Consider the following 13,167-nt stretch of genomic DNA (forward strand, 5'->3'; position numbering starts at 1 on the left):
GTAAACTCCACATACGTGGGAACATCAAACTCCATCTTGTCTGGGTTCATAATATTATCCGTAGTCCCACAACAGTGTCTGACTGAAGCCGCTACCAGCGCTGCTTCAGGACCAGCAACAGTTAGATTCAGCAAAGGCAAGACGGCGGTGGTGACAGGGGCGGAGCTTCTCAACGCTGATTGACTGACGCAACTTTGCGTCATGCGATTTTTCTGCCGGAGTTGGGATAATTCAACTTGCGCAAATTCGCACCGCGTCCTTCGCTCTGTTCGCCCCGCCTCAAACGTGTTTGCGTCTGTGCATTGACTTTGCATGTAATCTGGTCTGGTTATGACTCACATAAAATTTCTCTCAAAATACAATCCGTTCAGCCTCTAGTTTTACATTCCCATCTGGCTACGCAGAGCGCTGGATGCAGTTTATAGTTAGATTTACAGTTATACTGTAACGTTTCTTTAAAAAGTGACATTCATATTTTCAAGGCCAAATATGGAAGCCCATTTCCGCACAAACAAAAAAAATCATGAGATAATATGAAATTATGAATAAACCACACAATAAGCAAGATAACATTTCGTATCTTTCCTGCTTTTACCGGTAGCCCCCTTTGAGAAACACATGAACCGTTACATTCATAGCAATGCTATTATTTGTTGAGCTAAAACGTCAACAGTTACGCTTGCATATAGTTTGCATGGTTAGACCGGCGAGGGATGAAGAGACCAGTGAAGACAGCGCAGATAACAGGAAGGATAAAAGATATGCACACTTACTATCTCATCATTTCGACTTTATTTTCTCATAATTATGACTTTCTATCTCATAGTTTCGACTTTGTTTTGTTTTGTGGTGGAAACGGGCTTCCATACTTTTGACTTATTATCCCAAAAGAAAAGAGATTCTATAATTTTCCAGCAGAAAGTTGTCCGTGTGGATCATTTAGATCCCATGTGGGCGGTGTGATAAAGCTTTGATTCTTGCCTTTCAGTAAAACATGGAGACGCGGTTACAAGTCAAAGTCACGCTGCTTCTCTCCTGACTATGACCGTGTCACTGGATAAATGAGTCGGAATGGAACTGCTATGAAGCAATGAGCTGCTCAGTAATAAACATAATAAGAGTTTCATATCCAGCGGCTTATTGCTCGACCGCAATGATACAACAATAATAACATAAAAACAAAATGATCAGTTATAGTTTCAAAATGACACCCATCCAATATTTTTCATTAAAACATTAAATGTATATTACAGTTATATGACAGCTTATGTAAAAAAAACACTGGTAAGAATATATATATAATAATATATAAATATAAAATATATATAATCTAAAATAATATAATCTAAAAATATTAAATATATATATATATATATATATATATATATATATATATATATATATATATATATATATATATACAAATTGTCCTCAGAGGGCTTTACAGTCTGAACACATGTCATCCTCTGTCCCGGGACCTCACATCGGACTCCCCAAAAAACTTTAACGGGGAGAAAAAGGTAAGAACCCTTCTGGAGAGCAACAAGGAGGATCCTCTATCAGGATGGAAGACTGTTACAGATGTCAATACAACAGAACTTTGTCTGTTTCTTGCTGACAAAAGATGTGCAGTTTCTCACGATGGAAAAGGAAAAGAAAAACAGCAATCAGAAAGTTGTTCTCACTTCATGTCAGGCCAGAACTCAACTTTAGTAAAACAGTGATGATCCACTGAGATACGCGCAGTGACGCACAGCTCTCCTCTGGAGTCAGAGCACACAGATGCACTGGCTTCCTGAGGGATGTCTGCTCCTGTCTCGTTACCTTATTTATGAGAGATCTGGGATCCTGTCCTGGCTCATGGATCCTCCCTTGGCGCAGGTTCTGATATATATATGTATATATATCCAGTAGTGGAGAGCAAAACAATAACACAAGAAGAGCAGCCTGGAGGCATCGAGCGCACTGTCTGCTGCTGAGTTCCGTCAGAGGAGCGGAGTCTCATCCACACACGGACCAGCAAGGACTCCTCTACAAACACGGCCGTGACGTCAGCAGCCACCAATCTCCACCAATGGACGGGCTGCGACGGTCCTGCGCTCTCAGCCGCGTGAAGGGATTCTTCTCTGCGACTGGTGTGAAAAAGTTCAAATGAGTTCCTGTCTTCAATAAGAGGTTTATTATACAGACACAAGCAACAGCAGGGCCGTGTACTGATGACACGGTGGAGCAAATCAAAGAACAGCTGACAGGAAGAAGCATCTATCTGCTCGATTACTATTTAGATAGAACACTTTAATGTCATTGTCAAAAACAACGGAAAACAGTTTAGCAGCTCTTACAGTAAAGACAAACATTAAAAACAACAGTAGAAACATTCACGACACAAGTAGACAGATAAATAAGTGGATCATCATAAAGTGCACGTGCCATTGAATATTGTTCAGCAGTTAGTGCCAGTGTCCTCAGCTTTTTTTGGGGGGGGGGGGGGGTTATATACATTTGACAGCCTGTGGGTAAAAACTGTTTTGTAGTCTGTTTGTGTGTGTTTTAATTGTCCTGTATCTCCTTCCAGATGGAAGGGGAGCAAACAGTGCATGTCCAGGGTGGGTGGGGTGCCTGGAGATACAGCTGGCTTTTTTACAGAGCGGGCCAGTGTATAGGTCACTGAGGGGGGGTAATGGGTAATGTGGTCCCAATCACTCTTTCTGCCATCCTCACCACCCGCTGCAGATCCCTCCTGTCCTCCACTGTGCAGCTAGCAGACCACACAGGGCAGCAGCAGGTCAGGAGGCTCTCAATGGTCGCCCGGTAGACGTTCATCAGCAGGTGTTGAGGAAGGTGAGCCTGCTTCAGCTTCCTGAGGAAGTAGAGCCTCTGCTGGGCCTTCCCCACCTGATGGGAGATGTTTTTGGACCAGGTGAGGTCTGATTATTTCTAACGAATGTGCGACCACACGAAAGCAAACATCTCCTATGAGGCTACATACATATTCTCTTACTTATTACAAATCTAAATATCTACAAAATAAATAAGACTGGAGTTTTGACACAACAACAACACAATAGTCAGTAGTAGAGCAGAAGAAATGTTATCTGTAATGTGTTCCATTTCCCCATTAACACAGTTTACAGCCCATTTGCATTCCTGTGTGTTTACATCAAGGTCAGGTTGCCATGGGAACTAAACAGGCAACTTGTTTGAAGTTAAATCACTGAAAGAACAATATCAACGAATGCACCTGTACCTGTGTAGAAGTGTGTGTGTGTGTGTGTGTGTGTGTGTGTGTGTGTGTGTGTGTGTGTGTGTGTGTGTGTGTGTGTGTGTGTGTGTGTGTGGAGGTTCATCCTTGAACAAATAGTACTTAATAACTAACTTGAGGTCCATGCTAAAAAAAAGGACAACTTGTGGTAATTATTGTTGTCATCCAGTTATTAAAACCTTTATAATCTCAGTTTATATTGTGTTCACGTGATGCATATTCTAGCTGGTTGGCTTGACTTCTGCAGTGTTTCTGTTGGGTGGACACTTTCCTTTTCTTTCCGTTGATGAATCTGTCATATGCCATACGTGCTCCAGTAATACAAAGGAAAATACATCAATATGTGTAGTAGTAGTAGTAGTAGTAGTAGTAGTACTAGTAGTAGTAATGTGTGTAATCCATCGAGTCTGCCATTGTAAGTGTTACTAAATTGCTAATAAAGTTTTATTCCAGATGCTCTGCAGCCCGTCCCCACAGAGTAATGGAGTCTGAGATACAAAAAAAAAAGATGTTTGGGAAAACCCTGATTTTTTTTTTTTCAGGTGAAGATAAGTCTGACAATGATTTCAGCAAAACATATTATCTAAATGACATCAATCTAGAGACCATCGTGCGATGGAAAACATCAGACGTGACGCAATAACAGGGCCAAGGGCGTAAAAGGCCCCTCTGGCCCTTCATGCCCCGTCACTTCTGGTGACCTTCATCACACACACACATCTTTGAACTACACCTTTATTTCTATCTCAACTGCTCACCTACAACGTTTCCTTCAGCCAGACTGGGGCAGGAGCGTAAAGTGTGACTAATAGACTCACAAGGTGAAGACAATAATAGTGTCACTGTAAAAATAGAATTCACCCAAATTCAGTGGAATTATTTTGCGCCTAGCTCCAGAAAACAACTAACAAATGGAAATGGAAATAGAATAACATTTCTGTGAATAACCCATATTTTACATAATCTCCCATGAGGAGAGGGCATGGCAGAAAAGACTCAGCAAAATGTGTCAAAAGACTAATAACGTTGTGCTGAAAAACAGCCCTGCTGATGAAAGAGTCTGGATTCAGTAACTTCACTTTGATTGTGCTGCAACCTGCTGGTAGATTAGTGATGTGCAACTCCTCAAGAGGACAATTGTTATTGCAGAGTGTCGAATATTTTTGTGAAAGAAAAGACGGCATGAGTCTTTGAAGTCTGAAGAGAGGAAGCTTTTATTCTGCATTAAAAAAACACTGACCAGAAGTCTCCTTTTCCGAGAGCAACCTTGAACATAACAAATGGTTCTGGCTGCTGCTGGATCATTACCCTTCAAAATAAAAGCACCAATGTCTTGCTGTGAGATTTATATGAATTGGAACGATATCATAGCATCACGTGGGTCTATTTGTTTTATGAATTGGAAGTGCACAAAAAAACAAAAATAGCTTCATTTATTGTCTCCTTTCGGTCTGAAACGGACGGTGTAATGGTTCAATAAGCGACCGTGTTAACTGGCGACTTTCATCCGAACGCGTCCGCTGTTGAACAGCCGTTTGAAAATAGGAAGAAAACACGTAGCTGCCCTCGTGAATGCCGGATTATTTAATTTGTATATGATATATTAGTATGTATATGAGAGGGTTTGACACTGTATTAAACATGAAAAAAATAAAGCGGCATTCTCTACACGGCTGTCGTAACTACGACAACAACGGACGCCAGTTAACACGGTCGCTTATTACACCGTAACACCGCCGTCGCGATGTTGCTGCAGCAGCTAGTTAGCTCAATGCTGCTGGGAACATAACGGGGGCGACGTTTAATGTTAGCAACCTTTAGCCACGACGCTACGGGGAACGATACGAAGCCAGCGGGACTCGACCCGCTGTCGGGACGAACGGGACGGAACTTTGGCGAGCCTTGAGGATGTGGCGGACGACTCCATGTGTCCGTTTCTGCACATGTTTATGCGGTCGTAAGCTGGGAAGTGTGTTTTTCCACAGCAGGTAGGACATGGAATGATTCACACGGAGATGCCGGCTGCGCGTACACGTCAGCGCCCCCACCAGACAACGGTAGCATTCATACATTTATTCCACTCCATCTACCGAGGGGCGAAACTCTGCGTGGGATAAGCGGCCATGGCTGTGAAATCAAGGAGACCGTGGACCACCGTGGTTTTCGGCGTGTTCCTCGGGTTCACCGTGTCCTCGTGGCTCATCGTGCCTCAGGTTCTGGAGGGCAAAGGGAAGAAGTCTCCCGTGTGCGCGCGCTACAGCGGCAAAGGTCCGGCCGTCCTCGGGAACACCGCGGCTGTCAAAGCCCGGGACAGCCCGCAGGTCAGCCGGGAGGAGGACGCGGTGTCGGGCACCGGGAACAGGAGCGGGGACACCGGGAGACCCGCGAGCAAACCCACGCGTTTCCTCTACGTCGGCGTGATGACAGCGAAGAAGTACGTACGGTCCCGCGCCGTGGCGGCGTACCAGACCTGGGTGAGCTCCATACCCGGGAAGGTGGAGTTCTTCTCCAGCTCCAGGACCGCCGTGCACGTGCCCGTGCCCGTCCCGGTGGTCTCGCTGGCGGACGTGGACGACTCCTACCCACCACAGAAGAAGTCGTTCATGATGCTGAAGTACATCCACGACCACTACCTGGATCAATACGAGTGGTTCATGCGCGCGGATGATGACGCGTATATAAGAGGTGATTTGTGTGTGTGTGTGTGTGTGTGTGTGTGTGTGTGTGTGTGTGTGTGTGTGTGTGTCCACATGTAAACAAAAAGTATACATATTTATGTGGAGATATTCAATCAAATATGAACCACAGTTTTGAGAAAAAGATCCACATATTGACATTCCACATACCAACAAGAACCTTTCCCAAAAATCTGAACCTCATTTGAGGTAGTTTTACATATTAGTTATCTGAAAGCAGGCCTCATAATCTCTACACACAAATCCCCAAAACACACACAGTAAAAAGGCAAAACTCCAAAAATTCAATCTTTTGAAAAAATTAACTTTGTATTCAAAACAATGTTCTGACTTATTAGTTGTTCAAATGAATTGAGTGGAAAGTAAAACAAAAGGTGAACATTTCCTTCCAAACCGTCCGGTGTACTTCATCACAGTTTTAAGAACTTCACGTTGTGCAACGAACATATTTACCATATATTCTTGACCACCACACCTCTTCTTAGGTCATAAGATCATAGGACATCATATGGACAGGCATCCTATGATTTACATAACTTGTGAGGTAGATTTATGTTATTGTGCTTAATTGATACATCTGGCGTTATTTTATTTATTTAAATATTATTATTTTGTGCTGTTGTCTTTGTCAAGGATATCTGTGTTAATGCTGGGACAATATTCCAAGGAAATCTCTGTGGTTTAATTTAATTTGAACATATGTGTCATATGTTGATTTCCTGATTTTGTTCTGTTTTGTTGTTTATACAAACAAAGTGGGGGGAAACACAATCTAACTGGCTTCGTTTCACCAAAAGTAATTACTACTTAAATAAGATCAAGCTTTCATAATTACACAATATTACCATTAGCTGTAGAAGCATGCAGCTTTATGGTCTCTTTTGTTTATGTGATGAAGATGTAGTCCGTATCACGTTTTATGGCTCATTACATGATGATTTATGGCTTACTCATATTTAATACAGCAACCTTAATTTTCCTGATGATGTCTTCCAGATGAATAAGACACTTGAGCTGTGTGTTAGAAGGGAAGCTTTTGTGTGGCTGACATTTGTAGAGCCTGGGACAGAAGACACATTATCCAAGAGTTGGGTGTCCTATAATTCTAGGAACTTTTATATCTATAACTATATAATAAATACATAACAATATATCATTCTTTACTTAGTTTAATACAGTTGTTTCTATTCATGCCATTTTTCAAACTAGTTGATGGATTTGTTCAGTTGATACTTGCTTTATGAGAGGAATAGCCCAGTATGACTGTATTATATTTAAAAGCATATCTAATTCCTCCGCCCTCTGCCAGGTGAGAAGCTGGAGTTGTTCCTGCGCTCGCTGAACAGCAGCAAGCCGCTCTACCTGGGCCAGACGGGCCTGGGCATGGCCGAGGAGCTGGGCCGGCTGGCCCTGGAGCCCGGAGAGAACTTCTGCATGGGCGGCCCCGGCATGATCTTCAGCAGAGAGGTTCTCCGCAGGATGGTCCCTCACATCGGGACCTGTCTGAGGGAGATGTACACCACCCACGAGGACGTGGAGGTGGGCCGCTGTGTGCGGCGCTTTGGAGGGACGCAGTGTGTGTGGTCATACGAGGTACGGGGGGAGTCTGCTTTGGTTCCTTCAGGGTTCTATAGGAACATCATGGAGTCTATGTCTAGTGAACAATGTGCAGTTGTGATGCCTGTGGAGTGGTTTAAGTGGACAAGGAAGAGTATTAGTCGCTATTGCTTGCTTCTTTGTTCGTTTTCTAAACTGTCACAAAAATATCAAGAGAAATGAGGTGAAAAGTTGGGTCACCAGGCTGCAGAGGTCAAAGTACATGTATGCATGGGAGGATGAACATACGTGACGTTTAAGTTAAGTTTAAGTCTTCGTTAGTGACGGTGAGAACAAAACAAGCGTTCTTTTTTGTTTTATTCAGCGTATTTAATACAAGTTTGCAGCACATTGATGATGGCTGTGGAAGCACATACCAGTGGTTTTATGTTACTGGTTCTAATGGCTGTACACAGCACTTCAATCAAGTGTCATAATCAAATCGTGGCACCAAAGGCCTACGATAGAAACATAAATATATATATTCTTTATATATGATATAAAGATATAGTCAGATTCACATTAAATATACATACATTTCAATCTGGATTACTTTTTTGATGTTTTATCCTTTTGTTTCCTAATGTTTTAGTTGACTAATGTTTGTTTTTTATCCGATTCACTTATATTTCGTTTGATCCATGGTAAAACGGTTGGTAGTGTTTGTAGTGGTACCAGGTCTGTGCTCGTTTTATGGATGTTGCAACTCTCCCCACAGATGCAGCAGCTTTTCTACGAGAACTACGAACACAACAAGAAAGGTTTCATTGAGGAACTTCACAGCAGCAAGATCCACAATGCCATTACTCTTCACCCCAACAAGCAGCCCGCCTACCAGTACCGGCTCCACAGCTTCTTGCTGAGCCGAGAGATCTCCAGGCTTTGCTACCGCAGCATCCTGCTGCACCGCCAGGGCCTGCTTATGAGTTACCTCAGCGGTACAGAAGTCCTGTGGGAGGACCAGCAGCTGGGCTCCCCACCTTCCTACATGCGCTACAAGCCCAATGAGAGGAACGATGTCATCGAGTGGGATTTCCTGACTGGCCGCCATCTTTACTCCGCTGCTGAGAACAAGGTCGCCAGGCAAAGCCTCGGGAAGTCGCTTCGGACCGCGCTCGAAGGCGTCATTCTCCAGGTCATGGAGATGATTAACGAGAATTCCAAAACCCGCGGCCGTGTAATTGACTTCAAAGAGATTCAGTACGGCTACTACAGGGTGGATCCAATGCATGGCGCGGAATACATCATCGACTTACTGCTTCTGTACAGGAAACACAAGGGACGCAAGATAACGGTGCCTGTGCGGCGGCACGCTTACCTGCAGCAATCCTTCAGCCGACCCTTCTTCACCGAGACGGAGCAGCTCGACGTGGCTGAGCTCGTGGCGGCCATCAACTCTGAGTCCCAATCCCTTTCTTTCCTATCCAACTCTCTGAAGTTCTTGTCGCCGTTCCAGGTCTACGAATCCAACAGGGAGCTGTGGGAGCAGAGCCAGAGGAAAGTCAACATCCTCGTCCCGTTGTCCGGTCGCTATGACACCTTCGTCCGCTTTATGGAGAACTTCGAGAAGGTGTGTTTGATACCCAAACAGAATGTTAAGCTCTCCATCATTCTGGTGGACAGTGGGAGCGATCCCAACCGAGGCAAACACAATCAGTTAATCCGAGAGTACTACAGGAAGTATCCCAAAGCGGACCTGTCCATCATCCCCATGACAGGAAACTTCTCCCGAGGACTGGCTCTTGAGCTGGGCTCCTCGCAGCTGGATAACGACTCCCTCCTCTTCTTCTGCGATGTTGATCTCATCTTTAGTGGCGATGCCTTGCAGCGCTGCAGAGAAAATGCTGTCCAAGGGAGACAAGTCTATTTCCCAGTTGTCTTTAGTCAGTACAACCCCAAGATAGTGTACTCGGAGAAAGCCCCGAGAGACAGCCAGTATGTGCTGACCAAGAAAAGTGGTTTCTGGCGAGATTACGGATTTGGAATCACTTGTGTTTTCAAGGGTGACTTACTAAAAGCCGGAGGTTTTGACACCTCGATCTTAGGCTGGGGACTGGAAGACGTGGACTTGTTCACAAAAGTGATCAACTCTGGTTTAAAAGTGTTGCGCAGTCAGGAACCAGGTCTCGTCCACGTCTACCACCCCGTCCAGTGCAACACGAGCCTCGAGCAGAGGCAACACAAGATGTGCCTCGGGTCCAGAGCGAGTACGTTCGCATCGACGATGCAGTTAGCAGAGCTGTGGCTGGAGAAACACGTCGAGGCCGGGTTCAACAGAACGGCATCCTGACACTCCGGCCTCCTGGGACGCCCTACAGGTTCACCTCAGCTCTGCTTGCATGCAGACGGCGATGGACAAGTGTCTGCTACCCTAAAGAGTTCTAGACCACCGACGAAACACACATTGACTGTTAGTTGGTACATTGGATACATTATATAGATTTATTGATGTTTAATTTGCTGTGCCAATGATGCTAACATTTATATTACATGTTTAAATGTAATAAAACGGTAACTTTGGGGAGTGCCAAGCTTTCTAAATGACCCAAAGAAAAAGCTATATCACCGGAAAAAAAGAGGTATATATATGTGTGTGTGTGTGTGTGTGTGTGTGTGTGTGTGTGTGTGTGTGTGTGTGTGTGTGTGTGTGTGTGTGTGTGTGTGTGTGTGTGTGTGTGTGTGTGTGTGTGTGTGTGTTGCTGGTCTCAGTGCGCACACTTGCAATGCAGTTAAGCAGAGAGAGAGACAGAGAGAGAGACAGAGAGAGAGAGAGAGAGAGAGAGAGAGAGAGAGAGAGAGAGAGAGCTCAAACAGTTAGTGAATCTAGAAAGAAAGTCAACACTGACGCCCGTCTCGTCAGACCTCCTTCCAAAGACAATCACCCAAAATGATCATAATTAACCAAAACAACACATGTGTGGTTCTGCTCCTGCCAAGAAGCTCCTCTACTAATATTATTAAGCATGTTGTTTAGTCATTTCTATACTTTCCACTCTCAAGTCTAGTTGTTTTCTCTCTGACCTATACTAGCCATCATTTCTTTACCTTATTTAACTACACAGAGCCCATTCAAAGCACACCTGTTCAGAGCGGCCTGTGGTCTTCCTCGAGGATCGCTCATACTTCAACTTCACACGCAACACTTCCTTCGGTCCTGAGCAGTACCACAGACTTCATATAAGAAGTGGACGTAGTCCTTTTTGACATGGCATCGGCCCGATCCCAAAACTCCCCTTACCTCCGTTTAGCTCGTTAACTTGGAGGTCCACGCTCGTCTCTGATAGAGGGACAGTATGAAGCGGTTCATCTGGCCCTCAAACAGAAGTGTTTCATTATAACAAGCATAACAAAACATTAGCTAGTATGCTAATGTCTCAACGTTGTTTTAGGGGCCAGCATTCAACATATTTCCACGCCACAACCCTTGTTGAAGTAAACGTTTAAACACAGGACTTCACCGTGCGGCATTACTAGTATAACTTTAGAAACATTTAGTACTTCTTCTCCCGCTGCCAATACCAACATGTGTGAAAAGTAAAGCAGGACAGCATTTACTTGGAGCCTCCAAATCACTAAATCCTCCCTCAAAGGAGCGATGACGATCGAGTCCGACGCTTGGACAAAATCAAACCCCAAACTATGTGGGTGTTACGCTCACATGGGAATAAGATCAATGGTAGAAGTGTATTCAAAGTGTGTTCATTATTATGTGTAGCTTGTCCAACGTGCACCAAATGGTACCGTGCCCTCCAGAGGGTCCTCAGCCATTCAGCCGCAGTGTGAAGTGAACCTATGAGCCGCTCTCCAGATGTGCAGAGAACAGACCGATTCCTTTAGAATCGCTTTCTAGTTCGATGCCAAACCACTCACTGCTGTCAGGACTGTGTCCTTCCAGGAATCAAAAAGCAGCTCTAGAAGACAGACAATACAATGTGTACAGTGTGCATAGTAGCCATGAAAATGGCAAATACTTTAATATGTGAACATTAAACAAATACTTCATCCTGGTTGGGGCTAAATCCCATTTCTGAAAGTAACTTTACTCGTTTGGACTGTGTCCTTATAGATGGTCTTTTTACCGGACCCTAAGCACTGATTGCAGGTCAAACAGTGTTTAGATGTAGAGGTCATTACTGGGCTCAAGTGTTTTCAATAACTATTATTTGTGTTGTGTGTATTTAAATCATGTAAGCTAGAGGCCTCAAACATGTGTATCATTATCAATTGAGTTCTGTGTGTCTCTGTGTTTGAGACTGAGGCCGACATGAGCAGAGGAGCGTTGGAGCTCACGCTTTACTCCGAGGTGTCTGGGATTATTCTTTGAATAAAGCAGTTATGTTGACTCCACCACTGCTCACTAATGGCTAAGGAAAGCAAAAATGGCCTAAAAATCAGGTTGAACCCAGAGACACAAAGCAATTTATATTAGTAAATCTTCTGCCTGACCAAAAGGATCAGCATAGCGGCCTGCAGGCCAAAATGCATCATAATCTTCCATGTTTTCATCTAAAAGGTTTTCTCCTGGACTTTAATTCACCATTAATGTATTAGCTTAGCATGAGCTACTATGTTTACAGTACTGCCTCAGGACCACAGCTTACCATATAGTGCATTGCAGCCTTCAGCTTTTACCAAGATGGTGCCCACTGCCTGTTGTGTGTTTCGTGAAAGGGAATCATCAAATAATATGTGGAACAAACTGGCAAATCAGCTTGAATGATCCTGGTTCCGATGGAAGGTATCGCTGACCAGAATGTTCCTCTAGCGAATGTACAGAAACTCTTCTTGTTGAAACATTTATTATGAGAAACTGAGCAGATACTTTTTCTTTTGCTGTTTTCAGACCTCTGAATTGTTGTTCACTCTATTTATTCAGCAATACAAAAAAGATCAATAATAAAGTGAACATTGTCGCTTCAACATTTATATAGTATTATATTTAAGTGGTAATTATATAATCGGAATATTTACTGTGACAGTTTTTAATGAGAAAAAGAACAAATTAAAGGCTCTAGAGATCCACGGCACTCAAACACAGAGAAAAACATCACAGAGAAGATGTGAACTGCAGCTTTAATTATTAACGATATGTTTGTTTTCTCATCATTTTGAGGTACTAAGCCATAATTACAAGGTACGGTTGTTATTTTTTTTTTTTGGTGAATGCAATGCACTTCTACAAATGTTACCAAGGAGACTCATCTACATATATTCTGTCAAAAGTAACTTTATGGTTTTGTTCCCCATCTGCTATAACAATTGCTTTGAATAAATGTTTGTACACAGATATTTGGGCAGTGTTCTTGTATGCTGACTGAAGCTGAATTGGTGTTTTGGTAAAATACATATTCACACGCTTGAGCAGAGTAATAACTTTTAGTCAAAAAATCTTTAATAGTCTTTAATAAACCCATTCGAAGTTATGGTGCACGTCCTCTGCTATTCAAAAGCATTTGACAATATAATATACTAGATATTTAGTCATTTATAGATCTGATAAAAAAAAGTATATGTATTGGTTAGTTCTTTGTCTATTTTATTTATTGCGCAATTTAATATATTTTCATTGATTTACATAATTATGTTTCATGCTGACCATATTCTTCATCCTCG

The 13,167-nt window shown here is 43.2% G+C and overlaps 1 protein-coding gene across 1 annotated transcript; it reads left to right on the top strand.

The window, feature by feature from the left end:
* Positions 1–5,385: 5,385 nt before the first annotated feature.
* chsy3 (chondroitin sulfate synthase 3) lies at positions 5,386–9,844 on the top strand (the record flags this gene model as incomplete). Its single annotated transcript, XM_079235518.1, has 3 exons — positions 5,386–5,947; positions 7,268–7,551; positions 8,273–9,844. 3 exons carry the CDS (start codon positions 5,386–5,388, stop codon positions 9,842–9,844), a joined length of 2,418 nt encoding a protein of 805 aa, XP_079091644.1.
* Positions 9,845–13,167: the final 3,323 nt, after the last annotated feature.

This window comes from Taurulus bubalis (assembly GCF_910589615.1).
Source record: "Taurulus bubalis genome assembly, chromosome: 19".
Lineage (NCBI taxonomy): Eukaryota > Metazoa > Chordata > Actinopteri > Perciformes > Cottidae > Taurulus > Taurulus bubalis.